The sequence below is a fragment of the Anguilla rostrata genome, chromosome 3, assembly GCF_018555375.3.
Source record: "Anguilla rostrata isolate EN2019 chromosome 3, ASM1855537v3, whole genome shotgun sequence".
Taxonomy (NCBI): domain Eukaryota; kingdom Metazoa; phylum Chordata; class Actinopteri; order Anguilliformes; family Anguillidae; genus Anguilla; species Anguilla rostrata.
Window position 1 is genome coordinate 57,109,048 of NC_057935.1, and position 20,177 is coordinate 57,129,224.

At 53.5% G+C, this 20,177-nt stretch overlaps 1 protein-coding gene across 11 annotated transcripts in view; it reads left to right on the forward strand.

The window, feature by feature from the left end:
- Window positions 1-20,177, forward strand: part of tcf3a (transcription factor 3a) — a 45,151-nt gene that overhangs the window by 10,048 nt on the left and 14,926 nt on the right. For 10 of the 11 annotated variants that reach the window (XM_064328573.1, XM_064328568.1, XM_064328572.1 and 7 more), the window contains exons 3-13: window positions 2,187-2,259; window positions 12,696-12,769; window positions 13,837-13,912; window positions 14,556-14,593; window positions 15,062-15,191; window positions 15,712-15,761; window positions 18,884-18,977; window positions 19,100-19,209; window positions 19,315-19,465; window positions 19,659-19,720; window positions 19,895-19,973. In XM_064328573.1, coding sequence (XP_064184643.1) covers window positions 2,187-2,259; window positions 12,696-12,769; window positions 13,837-13,912; window positions 14,556-14,593; window positions 15,062-15,191; window positions 15,712-15,761; window positions 18,884-18,977; window positions 19,100-19,209; window positions 19,315-19,465; window positions 19,659-19,720; window positions 19,895-19,973 — 937 coding nt within the window. The remainder of the gene's footprint in view (window positions 1-2,186; window positions 2,260-12,695; window positions 12,770-13,836; window positions 13,913-14,555; window positions 14,594-15,061; window positions 15,192-15,711; window positions 15,762-18,883; window positions 18,978-19,099; window positions 19,210-19,314; window positions 19,466-19,658; window positions 19,721-19,894; window positions 19,974-20,177) is intronic. The other variant, XM_064328567.1, reaches the window with a different exon arrangement.

Consider the following 20,177-nt stretch of genomic DNA (forward strand, 5'->3'; position numbering starts at 1 on the left):
TATAGGGGCTCTTATAGGGCCTCTTATAGGGGCTCTTATAGGGCTCTTATAGGGGCTCTTATAGGGGCTCTTATAGGGGCTCTTATAGGGGCTCTTATAGGGGCTCTTATATGGGCTCTTATAGGGGCTCTTATAGGGGCTCTTATAGGGGCTCTTATAGGGGCTCTTATAGGGGCTCTTATATGGGGTCTTATATCTTATAACATGCCCCGTTCAAATAAAGCTGGCACACCTGATGACCCCGACGCCGCGGTGGCCGAAAAGCCGAACCGTCGCCCCGCTCCGGCGGGCCGTTTGCAGCGGGGGTCTGTTTTACTCAACGGATCGCTGAGTCTCGCCTCGTCAGGGGTCACACTGAAGTTAGAATCGTGTTTGCACCGTGGCCCTGGATGGTGAGCGGTGGGGACGCTCGTGCCGATCCCTGCGTGTGTGAGACAGACCGTCCTGTGAAAGAATAATGCTACTCATCAGTATTGCCCATGAAAATTGATATATAATGTGTGTGTATATATATATATATATACTGTGTGTGTGGTTGGTAAGCTACAGGTACTCATGTCTGAGGAGTTTACATATTAGTATTTCAGATGATTATTTGAGCGCGGCTTGACATTAATGTTTAATTGCTAGCTAATAATTGGCAGCTAATTCTTGCAGGAGTGTGTTGTGCTCGTGTGCGTGTCCTGCAGGAGTGTGTTGTGCGCGTGTGCGTGTCCTGCAGGAGTGTGTTGTGCTCGTGTGCGTGTCCTGCAGGAGTGTGTTGTGCTCGTGTGCGTGTCCTGCAGGAGTGTGTTGTGCCGTGTGCGTGTCCTGCAGGAGTGTGTTGTGCCGTGTGCGTGTCCTGCAGGAGTGTGTTGTGCTCGTGTGCGTGTCCTGCAGGAGTGTGTTGTGCTCGTGTGCGTGTCCTGCAGGAGTGTGTTGTGCCGTGTGCGTGTCCTGCAGGAGTGTGTTGTGCTCGTGTGCGTGTCCTGCAGGAGTGTGTTGTGCTCGTGTGCGTGTCCTGCAGGAGTGTGTTGTGCTCGTGTGCGTGTCCTGCAGGAGTGTGTTGTGCTCGTGTGCGTGTCCTGCAGGAGTGTGTTGTGCTCGTGTGCGTGTCCTGCAGGAGTGTGTTGTGCTCGTGTGCGTGTCCTGCAGGAGTGTGTTGTGCTGCTGTGATGGGCGTGTCCTGCAGGAGTGTGTTGTGCTCGTGTGCGTGTCCTGCAGGAGTGTGTTGCTCGTGTGCGTGTCCTGCAGGGTGTGGAAGCTCGTGTGGTGTCCGCAGAGTGTTTGTGCTCGTGTGCGTGTCTGCAGGGTGTGTTGTGCTCGTGTGCGTGTCCTGCAGGAGTGTGTTGTGCTCGTGTGCGTGTCCTGCAGGAGTGTGTTGTGCTCGTGTGCGTGTCCTGCAGGAGTGTGTGTGTCTTGCAGGAGTGTGTTGTGCTCGTGTGCGTGTCCTGCAGGAGTGTGTTGTGCTCGTGTGCGTGTCCTGCAGGAGTGTGTTGTGCTCGTGTGCGTGTCCTGCAGGAGTGTGTTGTGCTCGTGTGCGTGTCCTGCAGGAGTGTGTTGTGCTCGTGTGCGTGTCGATGGGCTGTCTCAGCTGGCTGGAGTACCGCTGTAGAAGCGCTTCTGTGGGCTGTGGCTCCCGGTCGCTCCGGCGTGCTGGTGGATGTGGAAGACGGGATTTTTTTATCCACGTGCCGCTTGCCTGCGAGCCAGACCCGTGTACACTTCTTTATGTGGAAGCCTTGTGTGTTAATCCGCTGTTTTTTTTTTGTTTTTTTTTATCCTCTCACCCCTTCTCTCTCTCTCGCTCAATTTCTCTCTTTCCCTGTCGCTCTCTCACTCGCTCACTCCCTCCGTCTCTCTCTGCTCTTGGGATTGTTTTCCGCCATATGTGCATTTTTTAAATATAATTTTTGGTCTGGGAGAGCAGATTAATGTAATTTAATTTCTGAATGTACTTTTTTTATTTTTTTTTTTAGTTTGACCAGTACCTAAAGAAGAAAATTATAAAGGTGCTTTTAAAATTCAAAATTCTCTTGCTCTATCTCTCTCTCTCCCTCTTGCTTGATCTCTCTCTCCCTCTTGCTCGATCTTGCGCTCTCTTCCTCCTCCCCTCTCTCTCCCACTCTCCCTCCTCCCCCCTCTCTGTCCCACTCTTCCTCCTCCTCTCCTCTCTTTCTCTCTCTCCCTTCCTCTCTCTCACGCAGATGTTTGCGCCCCCTGTGGCCAATGGGAAGAACAGACCGATGACACTCGCCAGCAGCCAGTTTGGAAGTTCAGGTACGCCCTCCTCCGTCTGTCTGTGAGCTCTCTACTCTGATTGGCTGTGAGGCCCCCCTCCGTCTGTCTGTGAGCTCTCTACTCTGATTGGCTGTGAGCTCCATCTCACTGTGAGCGCTCTACTCTGTGTTGGCTGTGAGCCCTCGTCCGTATCTCTGTGAGCTCTCTACTCTGATTGGCTGTGAGCTCTCCCCTCTGTCTCTCTGTGAGCTCTCCCCTCTGTCTCTCTGAGTTGTGTGCACACACACACACACACTCACACACACACTGACAGACACACACCACTGTAGCAGCAGTGGAATTTTGAGGAGTTGGGGTTCCAGCCGTTTCTCACATGGTGCCGTCCCAGTTGTCCCCTTAACCTCTCCGGAGACGCTGAAGACCTTTTTTTTTCTTTTTGAAGTCTTTCTCTCATCCCACTCCCTCCCCCCCCCCCCCACAGGTTATAATAAGCCTTTTTAAATTTGACAGGTTTCAGTCATCGGTTCCTCATAGAGCAGGCCCCAGCTCGCACCGGGAGCTTTGGGGGAGTTCTGCGTGACGCTCTGCTGTCTTTAGTTAGTGGTCGTAGGGGTTGTTCGAAGGGGATCTGTTTGAAAAAGCAGTGCGTTTTTCCACCCCCTCGGAGGTCTACATATGCTGTGTGTACCTGCTGAACAGAGAGAAGGGCCGAAGCGTGTGTGTGTGTGTGCATACACATGCCTGTGAGTATACACAGACAGAGAGACACACACATGCACACTAACACACACACACACGCCCCCACACACACACACACACACACACACACACACCCACACACACACACGCACGCACACCCCCACACACACACACACACACACACACGCACACCCCCACACACACACACACGCACACGCCCCCACACACACACACGCGCACACACACACACCCACCCACACACACACGCACACGCACACACACACACACGCACACGCACGCACACCCCCACACACACCTGCACTCACCGCATCCAGAAATGATTTTTTTTTTAGTCCTTCCTCTTTGATGGTTTACAACTAAAAAAAAAAACCTGCGGCTGTTTTTCCTCTATCGTCGAAAATGACATCACTTTGGGTGGAACTCTGGGACACTCTCGGGAGGGAGGCAGCCAATGTGGGGAGAGTGGGCGTGGTTTCGGAAGATCAGTTGCAGCTGCCAGTAGAGATTGGGGAACAGGGAGTCTTGAGTTCTGGCTGTTTTGGGGGGGGGGAAAACAGCCTTTTGATCCTGGAAAGGGCTTTCAGACTGCTTCCCTTCTCTAAGCTGGTTCACTCTTCAGTCTTTCATAAAGGAACTTTGGGAAAGGGTGCTGTTGGGTGTATTAGAATAGCAGCACGACTGGTGACTTTTAATACCCTCTCTTTTTATTGGTGCCACTTGGTTAAAGCTTCATTGTTAACAGTCCATTTCCCCTCTGTACGATTTTGAGGGATCTTATACACACGTTTTAGCAGTGGAATTGGGGGAGCTCGTGGGTAGACTTGTTTTCTCCGGTACTCGGGCGCGTTGTGTCTGGTGCTGTTTAAGTCGTTTCCCAGCTGGTTGCAGTTAGGCGCTGAGCGTTGGAATGGGCTGAGTCGAGGCGGAGGCTGGTCCTGCTGTGGTCCGTGTACCGAAGGCTAGCAGCTGTTTCGAGGGTTTTCTCCCCACTGGGAGTTTTTTTTTATTTTTATTTTTTTAAACCTCATACTTGCTATTTTGGGGGTTCAGGCCTGGTGTTTTCTCAGTTTGCTCTGTCTTCTTGCCTTGCTACTCTGTAAAGCATCTAATGTGACAGTTCTCTGTAAAACAGCGCTGTACAAATGAAACAGAGTTGTGAATAGCTGTTGTGACCTCGCAGGCAGAAGTGTGGGATCTAAATTTTCGGGGTGTTTGGCGCACGGTGAACCCCCCCCCCCCCCCGGGTCCTCCGCCGATGTCGTTCGCCGCGTTCGTGGCCGGTACCTCCGAACTGCAGACGAGAGGAGGTGTCTGAAGGCGTACCTCCCCCCAGTTCTCCTCCGCTCGAAACGCCACCTGTTGTGGACTCCCCTTTCCCCGCCCCTGAGGATGGCAGACTGGTCAGGGAGGAGGAGCTGCCGGATGCCGGTTTTATTTTTTCAGGCGTTATGAGAGTTTTGAGAGTTTCTTGCGCTGCGGTGGGCGGCCGTGTCGTCTGCCACTCTCTTGCAGTCGGTGCCGTGGTGCTGCGTTCAGTTGGAATGATCCTTATAGAGCAGTTACGGCTAATTTCTGCTTTGGCGACAGTACCGTGTGACGTACAGAAGACATAAATTATGAAAATGTAACGGTTGACGTGAAGCCGACACGTGAAGGTCTTTAACAGGTGTCGCGTACCTGCCGATTTTTCGCAGGGTCCCAGACATCCGTCAGACACGTCGCTCAACTGTGATTGGTTGCCTGAAACTAAGACGGAAAGGTTGCCGTGGCGACGACGTTAGTTTACTACCGCTCGTCTTGACGAACGAAGACATTCGCGCGGCTAGCTGGAACAATGGACGGGTCTGAGGGGAAGCTGGCAGAAGCTCTGCCGTTCTTTTTTAGCTTGTAAACAAACCTCTGCTTGCCTGATCGCTATAGTAACAACGTTGAACTGTGGCTGAACTATAAACGCAAAATATCGTCTGACAAAAGCTGTCCGGACGATATCGTCAGCAGGCACTTTGTTGGGCGGCCATTTTGTCTCACCGAAGCATGAATTAACCTTTGAGTCACAATGAGGGAACTCTCTTGTGATGTCATCACTCCTCATGGCCCACTTTGGGACTTTTTTTAATAGGCACGAGGCTGCTATGACATCACCTTACTTGTAAATGTAAAATCGTGAGGAGCTCCACCAATCGCACTGTACGATGGTACCAGGCATCAGAAGTGGTGACACTGGTAATTGGTGCATGCCTTGTTGCTGCTTCCTGGTAGTTCCTATTGGAAGTCTGGATGTGTAGCCAGGAAGCATGGCGTTGTTCGGGTTAGGGTTTGGTTGTTAATGTTCTGTGAGCTCCTCTGCATTCGTAAGAGGCGATGTCGTGGCCTTCTCGTCCCGATGTTACTTCTCTCAAATCCTACACAGCGAGGTTAGACGTTCAGTCTGCTGCCAGAGAAGCTTGATTTGTTCTCAGAGTAATGCTTTCCTTCCCATTTTATTCCCACAGAGGGGATCTTTTCCACTTTTTTACACTGAGGAAATTGCTTGTTAATTGACTGGTTAGTTACTTTGGCAGTTGGATACCTAGCCGTAGAACTTGTTTTTAAAATTTTTTTTTTTAACCCTCTTGGGAGAAAATTTCCTTTTTAAGCAGCCGATTTGCTTCACTGTTATGGTAACGCAATCTTAAAATCTCGGCACCATTGTTTGAGTGCATGCATGCAGGGGAGCGTCTCTTTAAGTTGTGATTGGCGGCAGCCATGGCTCTCAAACAGCTGGGCTTGACTAGAAACACGGATCAGCCATGACACCCGTTTGCAGAAACTTTTCTTGATGATCTTTGTTATAACCGTAAGTTGTAAGTGACTGCATGCAGGGTGAGGGAGTCTAAGTGAATGTTAATGTACCGGATGTTATAGGATCTTGGCCTTTTTAAACCCAGGTGAGGACACCTGGATTAGGTCACCAGAGGAGAGGAGACTGGTCTTAATGCTGGAGTACACTACAGCCCACTGGACCTGGGGAAGAAATAATAATTCTGAGCTTTAAAAAAAAAAAAAAAAAAAAAAAATTAATTAATTTTTTTCAAATAAGTTTGTCAGGAAGGAGATGGGGGACAATGGCCAAACCCTTACATAGCTGTGGAGTCATTTCTGGTTTGGCAGCAGAAAGCGCACGCAGGTGGAAATTCATTAAAGGTCAGATTGCCCACACAACGCTGGTGTGTACTCCAGTGTGTGTGTGTTTTACGTTCCAGGGGAGTGTCCCTGGGGACTAGCAGTGGAAAGAGCAGAGCTGTGTGTGTGTGTGTTTTTATTCCATTCGCTTATTTGATCTGTTCTTGCTTCCTTTCCTTGTGTCCTTTCCGAGGATGGAAGGCCAAAACCGGGTATAAAATACGTGAAATTGATGTCAGGAATCGCGCCTTGTCGGCGTGTTGTTTGTGTTCTCAGCGTGTCGATCATAGCCTGACGCCGGATGTGAATTTCACGTATTTTTGAGCCGTTTTGGCCTTCCTTACCAGGGAAGGATGCAAGCTGTACTGAGGTTGTACAGCACTCTGGTCTGATGTTTTTAAATATGCTTTATAAATAAAAGTCGACTTGACTTGAAATGAATGGTCCTCATCTCTAAAAGTGCTGTACGACTCAGCAGGTCCCCTGGGCCTTGCCCCCCCCCCGCAGTTGCAGTTTCATTTACTGATGATCTGAAACTGAAATTCATCTGGATATTTTTACACGGGTCTGGGTTAAAAATGCCGTGGAAGAGAGAAGTTTGCGTGTACTTTCTATTCTTGGGGAAGTTCGGTGGAAAAAAAGACGAAAACCCAAAAACTTTCAACCCGACCGTGTTGAAAACGCGTTCACCGTTTTAGTACTTGCCCGCTTGGTTAAATTGAGTAACTGGTCGGTGTTTGCCACGGAGTGCATTTTTAATTCACAAAATTCAGCCTTCAGCTGATTTCCAACTCCACACCACCTCAATCCCCCGACCCCCACCCCCCCACCCCCCGATCTGTCAATTAAAAAATGTTTTTTTTAAGTTGACATCTCTGTCAGTCTTAGAGGGCCCCATGTGGATGGCTAGTCACGCTCAAACATAGACCAGTTTGGCCTTAACGCGTTGGTGTTATACTGCTTTTAAAATTCTCGATATGCCAGTCTAATGAAGGCTTTTTCCTTCCTCCACCTAGAGTGCCTTGAACTTCACATTACATTACAGGCATTTAGCAGACACTCTTATCCAGAGCGACTTGTGCAGCTTTTTACATAGCATTTACACTGTGTTCATACAGCTGTACATATAGTGAAGCAATGCAGGTTATGTGCTGTGGCACCCATCTTTGTTTTTTTTTTTTTGGCTGGACCGCAACAGCGGGGCCAGCCCTACAAACGCGAATGTCTGTGACTGAGTGACTGAGTGATCTGACTGAGTGATGAAGTTGCACCATTGGTCGGCCGGATCACGTGTGTTAGGTCCAGCCATATACTAGGTTTTGACCTGCTCTTGTTTAACTGCTCTTGTTTAATTGCGGTGAGCACAGGCCTCTCCCTGCCGCTCTGCTGCGCTGAGCACAGGCCTCTCCCTGCCGCTCTGCTGCGGTGAGCACAGGCCTCTCCCTGCCGCTCTGCTGCGCTGAGCACAGGCCTCTCCCTGCTGCGGTGAGCACAGGCCTCTCCCTGCCGCTCTGCTGCGCTGAGCACAGGCCTCTCCCTGCCGCTCTGCTGCGGTGAGCACAGGCCTCTCCCTGCCGCTCTGCTGCGCTGAGCACAGGCCTCTCCCTGCCGCTCTGCTGCGGTGAGCACAGGCCTCTCCTCTGCAGCCGCTCTGCCTGCGGTGAGCACAGGCCTCTCCTACTGCGGAGCACAGCTCTCCTGCGCCGCTGCGGTGAGCCAGGCCTCTCCCTGCCGCTCTGCTGCGGTGAGCACAGGCCTCTCCCTGCCGCTCTGCTGCGTGAGCACAGGCCTCTCCCTGCCGCTCTGCTGCGTGAGCACAGGCTCTCCTGCGCCCGCTGAGCGCAGGCCTCTCCTGCGGTGAGCACAGGCCTCTCCCTGCCGCTCTGCTGCGCTGAGCACAGGCCTCTCCCTGCCGCTCTGCTGCGGTGAGCACAGGCCTCTCCCTGCCGCTCTGCTGCGGTGAGCACAGGCCTCTCCCTGCCGCTCTGCTGCGGTGAGCACAGGCCTCTCCCTGCCGCTCTGCTGCGGTGAGCACAGGCCTCTCCCTGCCGCTCTGCTGCGGTGAGCACAGGCCTCTCCCTGCCACTCTGCTGCGCTGAGCACAGGCCTTGGCTGAGGCCCCAACGCTGATTTATCTATTCAGTCTCGCGTGAGTCAGTCCCGTCCGTCTGTCTGAACGACGTGGTGAGTCAAAGCTCGCGCAGACTACGGCTTGGAGGGGGGGAGAGGGGAATGTCTGTTTTTATTTTTGGATGGCCTGCTATTGATCATGTGTGTCCACATAAGTAACAAGCAATTCTTTTTTTTTTTTTAAGTTTAAAAAAAAAAAATTGCGCCTCTCTTGCGTTGGGCAGAAGTGGCGGAAGACCTATGATCGGCGAGCGGTGTTTCCCCCGTTTCACTTCCTGTTTGTGTCTGATGTAATGGGACGATCGGAAGCCCAGCGAATCGCCAGACCCCCTAACCGTGACGCTAACCTGCTCTGATTGGTTGGCCCTCGCCGGCGGGACGTTGCTGGCGAGATTGACGGGACGGGTGACGAATTTAGCGGCTTTTTAAAAAAACAAAAAAAAAAAACAATTTTTTATTTTATTTTTATGCGCGCCACAGGAAGTCCATTGTTTGGTGGGACGTTGACTTGATCACCCCTCAGACCGTTTCCTGAACGGATCTGTCCTGATTGCAGGGGTCTACCCCTTCCCCCCCCCCCCCCCCGACGGACGGGAACAGCCCGGTCTGACCTGGGGCCTGTGGCTTTTGTGTGGTTTCGTTTTCCTGCCTTTTCTTTAGGATTTACCGTTTTACATCTTTTCTCCATTCTCTGCCGTTCCCAGTAGCACTAGAAGTCATTTGAAAATTTGAACACTCCCCTCTGTGTCGTGGCGGAAACGTAAATCCGCATTCCCAGGAATAATCGGGAAACATCCCATTCCTGGGAGCGGTTGGCCGTTGTGCTTTTCCGAATTGCTCGGGACGAGTTCAGGATCAGTAGGGTGAGGTAGAGGCCTTCGAAGGATGTGCTGCAGTCCTCTCTCCCTCCCTCTCTCTCTGTCTCTCTCTCTGACTCACCCACACACTCATACTCAAGGAGGGGCGATGACCCAGACTTGAACCACAACAAAATAATTACTCCTGTTCGTTTCAGTCTATCGCCTGTCGGTGTCTGACGTGTGTGTTCTTTATCGGTCATAATATTTACACAGCCGTTGGTAGCATTGTGAGATTCAATTGTGAGAGGAATTAATATGAGTTAAAAGCTGAAAACAAGATGTCATGCTCTGGCTAGCTTGCTTAACATGCGTTAATTACAAATTGCTTCTAATGTGTTAAGGCATGTTGTGTTAAGGTTGCAGTGAGGCCGGTGTTAAGGCGTTTTGTGTTAAGGTTGCAGTGAGGCTGGTGTTAAGGCATGCTGTGTTAAGGTTGCAGCGAGGCTGGTGTTAAGGCATGTTGTGTTAAGGTTGCAGTGAGGCCGGTGTTAAGGCATGTTGTGTTAAGGTTGCAGTGAGGCCGGTGTTAAGGCGTGTTGTGTTAAGGTTGCAGTGAGGCCGGTGTTAAGGCATGTTGTGTTAAGGTTGCAGTAAGGCCGGTGTTAAGGCATGTTGTGTTAAGGTTGCAGTGAGGCCGGTGTTAAGGCGTGTTGTGTTAAGGTTGCAGTGAGGCCGGTGTTAAGGCATGTTGTGTTAAGGTTGCAGAGAGGCCGGTGTTAAGGCATGTTGTGTTAAGGTTGCAGCGAGGCTGGTGTTAAGGCATGTTGTGTTAAGGTTGCAGTGAGGCCGGTGTTAAGGCGTTTTGTGTTAAGGTTGCAGTGAGGCTGGTGTTAAGGCTTGTTGTGTTAAGGTTGCAGTGAGGCTGGTGTTAAGGCGTGTATGGGTAGCTTTAGCCGGACTGCGGGGTGCAGGTTCCAGGCTGCGGCTAACGGTTCTGCGGCTAACGGCTCTGCCCCACGGCGTAGCAGATGGGCGATGGGCTGACTGCATCCAGGCCCTCGCTGCTTCGACAGTGCTTCCTGCTGATCTCCCCCCCCCCCCTCCCCCCCCCCAGCTTCCGCTCTTCCCTACACCCCTCGGCTGACCCCTCACCCCTCTCAGCTCCCCTCTCAGCTGACTTGGCACTGAGGAACTGTGGGCTTCCGGCAGGAACAGGGGTCTGTGGGGCTGTGTGAGCAGAAAGTCTGGCTTTTTTTTCTTTTAAAAATGGAGTGCCTCTCGTCACCCAGGGAAACGGGGTGATTGTGACATCATACCTATGGGTCGCAGGGGGTTCACTGCTGTTGGAATGAGCCTTCTCTCTTTCTTCCTCCCTCTCCCTCTCTCTCTCTCTCTCGTCACTGGTCTTCTCTTGCTCCCTGTCTGCACCCCCCCCCTTTCCTTTTTTTTAATTAGACAACAAAATCAAAAGAGAATATGAATATTCATAAGGCAGCCACATTAATATGCACAATTATGCAAATGTGTGTGCAATTAAGTCTCTTCTCTCACAGTTAATGCACAAGACAAGGGGGTGGGGGCGGGGTTCATGGGGGGGTGTTCGAAATTTCTGCTTCAGTGAGCTTTAAAATGAACTCTTGTGTCACTTTTTAAAGGGAAAAAAGCCTTATTTTAATGATTTTTTAAAGAGGAGCGAGCTGCTCAGAGATGTGTGTGTGTGTGTGTGTGTGTGTGTGTGGTGTGTACACGCGTGTTACCCACGTATGCTTTTATCACATCTGTTTGTGTGTACATAACATGACGCATGCTTCCTGGACATGATCCACTGTGGGGTTTGTGTAGTGTGTGTGTGTATGTGTATTTGGTGTGTGTACAGGTGCGTGTGTCTGTGCACGTATGTGCGCCTGTGATTGGTGTGGGTGTAGTGTGCGTGCGTGCGTGTGTGTGTGATGCGTGTTTGGGTCCCTGTGAGTGCTGTTATTGCTGTGCGTGTAGTGTGCGTGCGTGTGTGTCTGATGCGTGTTCGGGTCCCTGTGAGTGGTCTTTGTGGGGACCGGACGCGCTCCTGGGTGCGGTACAGTGGGGCTCTGAGGGCCTCACAGGGGTGAAGTGGCGTCCCATCGGAGCTCTGAGCGCCCGGTTGAGCGGACTGCCGCCGTTACCGTAGCGATGCAGCCGCCAGGCCTCGCCTCACACACCCTGCTGGGCTACTGGCTGACTGAGCCGCTGCCGGCCCTGGAGCCTTAGAACCACAGCGCCCCCCCTGGGCTTGGCACTGTAATTACGCTTCCTGCACGTCTGCTGTTGTAGAAGCTGATTTATTTATTTATTTATGTGAGGTGGGCATTTGTTTTGCTTGAGCCAAAATGGCTTCTCATGCACCATGTGTCACCTGACTGATCCGTGTGCTATGATCAGGCCTATGGAACACGGTTAAGATGTTTATATGCGTGTCAGGTAGGCCAGTTGGGTCACTGAGTTGGGGGGGGGTCATAATGAGGGACCTGATGTTGACTCAGAGAAGGGGCGCCCCACCCCCGACCTGGGAGCCCTAGCTGATCAGGGGGGTGTGGAGGTCAGAGGTCAGAGGTCACAAGGCTGTCATAAGCCTGCTTCGGTTTGATTAACCTGCGGACGGGACAGGCCTTAGGGATTTTTCTGGGGGGGGGGGGGGGTGCTCTTGTGGGAGGTGCTGGCTGGGTCTGAAGCACCCCCTGATTAGTGGAGGTTCCTAATCACTGGCTTAGGCCAGTGCTCCGTACTGTGCAAACAAAAATCCGGTTTCTGTCACGCTCAGTATGGTGGGGGGTGGGTGGGGGGGGGAGAATAGAAGGGACGGTTGATTGTTCTTGCGCTTTTGTGTCTTTGGAGCTGTGGAACGTTTGGAGAAATTCTTGAACCTGCAGAGGTCGTGGTTGAGGTAGCGATTGTGGTTGTAGTAGGGATATGGGCTGAGGTTGAGGTTGTGGTTGTAGTAGGGATATGGGCTGAGGTTGAGGTTGTGGTTGTAGTAGGGATATGGGTTGAGGTTGTGGTTGTAGTTGGGATATGGGCTGAGGTTGTGGTTGAAGTAGGGATATGGGTTGTGGTTGTAGTAGGGATATGGGCTGAGGTTGTGGTTGAAGTAGGGAAATAGGCTGAGGTTGTAGTTGTGGTTGTAGTAGGGATATAGGCTGAGGTTGTGGTTGAAGTAGGGATATGGGTTGTGGTTGAAGTAGGGATATGGGCTGGGGTTGTGGTTGGTAGGGGCTGTATGTGGTAATGACTGTTTTTGGGTAGTGGGTGTCATTGGTAGTGATCTTGGTTGTGTTTGTTGAGGGGAACGGTAGGGGTTGTGGTCGCCGGTGGAACTAGCAGTAGTGGTAATATGGTTCCTCTTTTCCCCCCCAAGAGTTTCGGATCATTCAATCCATCCCTCCCTCCCTCCCTCCTTCCTTCCTCTGTACTGGCTGCTGATTGGCTAGATGTGCTTTCTGCAGACCTGCTTTGACCTGTCAGGGCTCTGTAGATCAGGTGAGGGACACAAGTTTTCAGACACAACCATGAGATCTTCTTCTCTCTGTCTGCTTTCCCCAAACTCGTCCTGTCCCCTGAGGCCCTCAGTATGCCCTCTCCCCCCGACCTGACTGACCTCCCCCTGTCTCTCTCTCGCTCTCTCTGCAGGTTTGGACGAGCGAAGTGGCTCCGCCTCCTGGGGTTCGGGCGAACAGAACAGCCCCTCCTTCAACCAGGGCCGGGTAAGAACACACGCTACGCGCTACATGCTACATGCTACACGCTACGCACTGCACACTCTTTGTAGCCTACCACACACAGTTAGCCCTGCTCTCTTTGACTTGTTTAATAACTTGGCTCCCTTACTCAAGAGTTTGTTGGAACTCTGGGGCGGGGGGGGGGGGGGATCCTTGAGTTCTCGTACCCCACAGTCAGTTTTCTCCAACCCTGCATCCCTGGCCAAGGGAAAAGCGTGAGATTGGCGCGGCGCGACCCGTTTCTGAAACACGCCCCGTGTGCATTCCCTGGAGCACCTCGCGCTCAGCAGCCGTGTGTTCATGTTTGTGTGTGTGTGTGTGCGCGCGTGTGTGTGTGCGGGTTCGTGTGCATGTGTTCATGTTGGTGTGTGTGTGTGCGCGCGCACGTGTTTGTGTTTGTGTTTGTGTGTGCGTGTTTGTGTGTGTGTCACGTGCGGGTTTGTGTGTATGTGTGTATGTGTGTGTGTGTGTGTGTGTGTGTGTGTGTGTGTGTGTGTGTGTGTGTGTGTGTGTGTGTGCGTGTGTGTGCGCGTGTGTGTGTGTGTGTGTGTGTGTGTGTGCGCGTGTTTGTGTGTGTGTGTGTGTGTGTGTGTGTGTGACGGGTCTGAGTTGTCTCTGTTCTGTGGCTGTAACTGTTCCAGCCCTTAGAGAATTCGCACCTCAGCCGATCTCTGCGGGCGAGGGCCTGCTGACAGTGTCCTTGTTTTCCTCTCTCGCAAGTTCTCTCGCTCTCAGTTTCTCTCTCGCTCCTTCTCTCCGCGCTCCCCTCTGTTGGATCGTAGCCCACGCTGGTTTAAATGGGCCTGCCACAGACCTCGACACAGGGGGGCTCTAGCTTTGTTTTTTCCAATAGCTGCGTTTTTAAACCTTGAGATTTCTGTTGGGTTTGTAGCACTGCTGCATTGTCCTAACAAGCATAATGAAGTCTCCTTCCCTCCTTCTTTCTATATCTCTCTCCCTCTGTCCATCCCTCTCACTCGCCCTCCAACCCTCTCTCTCCTCCTCTCTCCCTCCCTCCCTCCCTCCATCCCTCTCTCTCTCTCTCCTTGCAGCAGTATGGAGAGGACTCTCATTACAGTGACCATGAGGGGCTGACTGCCTCTCCTTTTCTCACCCAGGGCATTGTGGGTAAGTGTCCAGGTGAAGGGCGTGGGGGAGGGGGGGTGGGTGGTGTTGGGTTCCTAATTGGCTCTCTCTGGACAGAGGAGTTCACGACCCCTAGGCCCCCTCTCAGTCCTCCACCTACCCTACATCCTTCAACTTTTACCACCTCCCAGAGTCCTTCGCTCCCATGTGAAGCGAGTGTGGGAGGTGGTGGGTTGAGGTCACATCCCTTGTGGGGCTTGCTCATTCTGGCCTGCTGTCGTTGAAGGGTCTGTCACATCCCCCCCAGGTACAGGGGTCTCTAGCTCCAGTCCTGGGGGGGGCGCAGTTTGACCTTTCAGAACTTATTCATGAATGTTAAACATTTCTTCGCAGAACACAGGGGTGTAGATGTCCCTGCTGCAGTCTTGTGAGTCGTGTTGGGTGTTAAATTTGGCGTTGTGAGCGGTGGCGTTGCTGTGGTTTGTGGGGCAGTAGCCCTGTGGGGGGGTGGGGGGGGTGAAGGGGGCAGTAGGGGGTTCTGCCTCTGCCCTGCATGTCCCGCTCACACCCTTTTGTTCCCCCCTCTCCTCCCTCTCCCCCCCTCTCTCCCTCCCTCTCTCCCTCCCTCCCGCTCTCCCTCCCTCTGTCTCTCTCTCTCTCCCTCCCTCTCTCTCTCTCCCTCCAGGTAAAAATGAGCGAGGCTCGTACTCTTTTGGGGCTCAGGTAAGACCCAACCCCCCTGTCTGTCTGTCTGTCTGTCAGTGTGTTCACATGCGCATGTGTACCTGTTCATACCTGCGTGTACCTGTGCATTTCTGCGTGTACCTGCGTGTGCCTGCGCGTGCCTGTGTATACCTGTGTATGCCTGCGCGTGCCTGCGCGTGCCTGCGCGTACCTGCGCATACCTGCGTGTACCTGTGCGTACCTGTGTGTACCTGCACATACCTGCGTGTGCCTGCGCGTGCCTGTGTATACCTGTGTATGCCTGCGTGTGCCTGCGTGTGCCTGCGCGTACCTGTGTGTACCTGTGCGTGCCTGCGCGTACCTGTGTGTACCTGTGTGTACCTGCGTGTGCCTGCGCGTACCTGCGCGTACCTGCGCGTACCTGTGCGTACCTGTGCATACCTGTGCGTACCTGTGCGTACCTGCGCGTGCCTGTGCGTACCTGTGCTAACGCTGCTCTCCCTGCAGGCCGGGTTCCTGCCGGACATGCCCATGCCCAGCCCGGGCGCCCTCTCCCCCTCCGCACTGAAGTCCACCTCGCACTTCTACTCCTCGTACCCCAGCAACGGCAGGCGACGCCCCCCGGAGGGCACCATGGGTAAGAGGGCGGAGCCGGGCTGTAGTAGAGGTTACGGCTGTTAATGCGTTGCGTGTAGCCATGGCGATATTTGGCGTGCTGAAACGGTGGTGTGGTGTTCAGCTGCGTGTGCTGAGCTGGCCGGTGTTCAGCTGCGTGTGTTGAGCTGACCGGTGTTCAGCTGCGTGTGTTGAGCTGACCGGCGTTCAGCTGCGTGTGTTGAGCTGACCGGCGTTCAGCTGCGTGTGTTGAGCTGACCGGCGTTCAGCTGCGTGTGTTGAGCTGACCGGCGTTCAGCTGCGTGTGTTGAGCTGACCGGCGTTCAGCTGCGTGTGTTGAGCTGACCGCGTTCACTGCGTGTGTTGAGCTGACCGGTTCAGCTGCGTGTGTTGACTGACCGGCGTCAGCTGCGTGTGTGAGCTGACCGGCGTTCAGCTGCTTGTGTTGAGCTGACCGGCGTTCAGCTGCTTGTGTTGAGCTGACCGGCGTTCAGCTGCGTGTGCTGAGCTGACCGGTGTTCTCTCTTCCTCTCTGCTCACAGACACCCAGCCCAAGAAGATCAGGAAAGTGCCCCCTGGCCTGCCCTCCTCGGTGAGTACTGCTCACACACACACACACACACACACACACACACACTCACACACACACTCACACTCACACTCACACAAACACACACACACACTCACACTCACACACACACTCACACATGCACACACACTCACACACACACACACACACACACACACACACCACACACTCACACTCACCTCACACTCACACTCACACTCACACTCACACTCACACACACACACACTCACACTCACACACACACTCTCACACACACACACACACACACACACACACACTCACACTCACACACACACTCTCACACACACACACACACACACACACACAGTGGTTTATGTCGAGGGCCTGCTGTGTTGTCCGGTGTTGCACAGATCCCTCTTCACCTCCATGCTCTGTACATCCCCCTCTTCATCTCCATGCTCTGTACATCCCCCTCTTCATCTCCACGCTCCGTGCTGGGGTCTGGTGTGGTGAGTGCTGGTACGGTTTGGTCGAGGTCCCGGTCTGGTGTGGTAAGAGCTGGTGCGGTTTGGTCGAGGTCCTGGTCTGGTGTGGTGAGTGCTGGTGCGGTTTGGTCGAGGTCCTGGTCTGGTGTGGTAAGAGCTGGTGCGGTTTGGTCGAGGTCCTGGTCTGGTGTGGTAAGAGCTGGTACGGTTTGGTCGAGGTCCTGGTCTGGTGTGGTGAGTGCTGGTACGGTTTGGTCGGGGTCCTGGTCTGGTGTGGTAAGTGCTTGTACGGTTTGGTCGAGGTCCTGGTCTGGTGTGGTGAGTGCTGGTGCGGTTTGGTCGCGGTCCTGGTCTGGTGTGGTGAGTGCTGGTACGGTTTGGTCGAGCTCCTGGTCTGGTGACCGGCCCACTTTCGGCAGTTTCGGCAGGTTTTTGTCCGCGTGTCGCAGCGTCTGACCGCAGCTCTCCGTGTGAGGCCTGGTGTGAGGAGGCGGTAAAATGTGGGGGATCAGCTCAGCCAGCTCCTAACTCACTGCTACGAAAATGAGTGTTTAGTGTGCCACAGTTGTAGTGATGTGGTTTGTGTATGCTTTAGGTGATGACATAAGATTAAAAGTAATAATAAGAATAATTTCCCCCGTGTTGGCGCCTTGTCATGTGGTCTGTTACGGCTGTTCTGATTGGAGCAAGGCTCTGCACTGACCCTGCAGTGACCCTTCTCTCTGAGTGACCCAGCGGAAAGGCCATAGGCTTCCAGGACCCGGTGTCTGAGCCCGGATTAAGAGCTGTCCTCTTCCTCCCCCGAAATCTGGGCTCTGCCCTCACCCCGCAAATCCCCCCCCGAGCAGACATCTATCCCCTAATCCCCTAATTACCTGCCCACCCAAGCCCCGCCTCTCTCTGGGCTCGCCATGGCAACCAGGGGGTGGATTGCCCCACATGCATTGTGACATCACACCAGCAGTGTGTCACCGGGGCGTCCCGTGTTCCAAACGCTGTGAATGAGAAATGGTTGCCGTGGTGCCGCAGGCTGGACTCCTGCAGCCTGCTTGTGTTCCGGAACATTCAGTGATGTCACACATGCCTGATCAGTGATGTCACTGATGCGTCTTCCATTCTGTTGGTTTGTTTATTTATACATACATTTTTACCTGATTCCGTTTGCCCTTCACTCTCTGCTTGTGTCTACGCTGTTACTTCAGAAGTCTCTCGCACACGCACAACTCACTCACTCTCTCGCACTACACACACACACACGCCCTTTGTCCTCAGGTTAGCTTAATTATCCCACAGGCTTATTATACATGCTGGGGTATTCTCTGTGCTCGTTCTCACCTGAATCCCATGGCATTCACCTCCATCCATGCATCCATCCGTCCATGCATCCCCCCTCTCTCCCCCCCCCCCCTTCCTCTCTCCCCCTCTCTCTCTCCCTCCCTCCCTCTCCCTCTCTCTCTCTCTCTCCCCCTCTCTCTCTACCTCTCGCTCTCTCCCTCTCTCTCAGCCCCTCCTCTGCTCGGTTGGGCTCCCTGTGGAGTTGGCCAGGCTCCAGCAGTGGGCAGATGGCTCTGTAATTAGAAGTGCTTCTCCTCTCTCTCCCTTCCCCTCTCTCTCTCTCTCTCTCTCTCTCCCTTCCTCCGTCTCTCTCTCTTTCTCTTCCCCCCTTCCCTACCCGCCCCTCCCGCTGTAATCAAATTACAGGGGGGGGGGATCTTGCGTTTGTGTTCTCCCTGCGTGTCTTCAGTTATGAGAGAGAGACCGAGAGAGGGAGATGGAGGGAGGGAGAGAGGGACACTGAGTGAAAGGTGGAGGGAGACTGAGGGAGAGATGGAGAGCGAGAGAGAGAGAGAGATCGCGTGTCTTCAGTCATCCAGAAGAGAGGGAACATGAGCCCTGCAGGGGGTCCCCCCTCCCTCTCAGTGCTCAGTCTGCATGTTGTCTTTTTTTTCCTTTTTTTCTTTTGGGGGGGGGGGGGTGGGGGTGTTTTTGATGTCAGGAGGGGGAGGCCGAGGAACTGGGGTTTCTATTCACAGACCTCTTAGGCCACGTCCTTCCGATTCCAACTGCAGCTTGGACAAACAAACCCCCCCCCCCATCCCTTTTCCTTTGGGGACCACAGAAATTGATGCGTCTAGATGAGCTTTGATCTAAGCCCCCCCCTCCCCCCCCTCGTATTCAGATCATAGAAATGCTATTTCCGTGTGAGGTTTTTCGTCAAGCGCCCCGCCCCCTGCCCCCCTCCCAATTTGTGTATGGAGGCACACTGCCATGGTCCTCGCTGTTCCGGAACATTCTCACAATTTCCACCCCTGTGCTTCCCCACCCATCCCGACACGATTTGGGGTCCCAGCGCTCCCTCCCTGCCAATACCCCCGCTGGGACTGTTAAACGGGAATCCTCCCTCGTTCTCAGCTGTGACGGACAGGAGTCGCGGTGGGGCGTGGGGGGGTGGGGGGATGATGTCACCAAAGGTGTGTGGTCTTGCCCCATCCTATTCCCGCACCATGTCCAGGCTGGCATGGGCCTGGACCCACCTCTCCACCCAGAAATAAATAAGAATTAAGTGAATGACACGCAGAGTCTCCGATATGAACGCGTTTTGGGCCAGCCCATGTGAGGTGCTCATAACCTGTAAGGATGCGCCCGTACGAGTGAACGTCTGTCCTGTGCACCTGGCAGGTCTACGTCTCCGCCTCTGGGGAGGACTACAATCGGGATGGCGCGGGATTCCCCGCCTCCAAGTCTGGGACAGCCTACCCCTTCTACATGCAAGGTTAGCCAATCCGGAGAGAGAGCCTTGGGGCACTGCCCAATCGGTGTGCCCACAGTGACAGATGATTATTTCTGAGAGCGCACACCGACCGATATTTACCCCTCCCACCTTCATTTTGACAGACCCCCCCTCTGATCCCTGGGGCCAATCGGCGTACTCCACCATGCTGGGCAACCCACCTATCATGAGCCAGCAGGGCGCCTTCCCTCCAATCAATCACCAGGACAGGATGGTGAGGCCCTCTTCTGTGCTGCAATTAGCTTGTGTAGTAGAACTACAGTACCCATAATGCTCAGCAGGACTAACACATTTCTTCCTCCCTTTCCACCTTCTCCAGAAGAGGCAGCCCCTGCCCATGTCCTCTCAGAACTACCCCCTCCACGGCAGCGAAGTCAACAGCAACCTGCCCTCCAACTTCCACTCTGGGTCAGGGGGGTACGGAGTCTCAAATCACACGCCCCCCATCAACGGAGCAGAGGGCATCATGGGTAACCATTATCTGTTTTAGCAAAGACTGCAGTCGTTTAGTTTTTCTGTTCTGTATTTTTTTTTGCTCATTTTTGACCTGGTGCTGCTCAATACTGAAGTGCTGGAATTGAAAGCTTAAATTTTCAAGTTAATTTTTCCTTTTTCTTTTTTTTTTTTCTCCTGCCACCCTACCCCCCCCCCCCAAATGTCCAGCTGCCGGCCGGGGCACCACGGCGGGGAGCTCTGGGGACGAGATCGGGAAGGCCTTGGCTTCGGTGAGAGGGCCGACTGAATGGGGGGGGGGGGAAATGGATTCATCTGATTGGGCAAGCGGGGGGAAATGGGTTAATCTGATTGGACGAACAAGGGGTGGGGGGTGGGTTAAAGATCACTGCCGTCTCTTGTTCTCAGCCTCTGAATTACCAGCTTTCTGACCCTGTCATTCACAGATATATCCCTCGGACCACAACAGCAACACCTTCCCCTCCACCCCGTCCACCCCCGGAGGCTCCCCCCAGGGCATCTCAGGTGAGTGGGCGTGGCCGGGTGCGGCTGGGCGGGGTGGGGTGAGGGTCAGGGCGGGGCTGAGGGTTGGGGCATTGTGGGTGAAGTGGCACTTGAGCAATGGCTGAAAAGCACACTGGTGAATTTGCAGGCTTGCAGTGCCACCTACTGTACAGATGGGAGAATTGCAGTTTACACGTTTACATCCCTGGAGGAAATAGTTGTGCC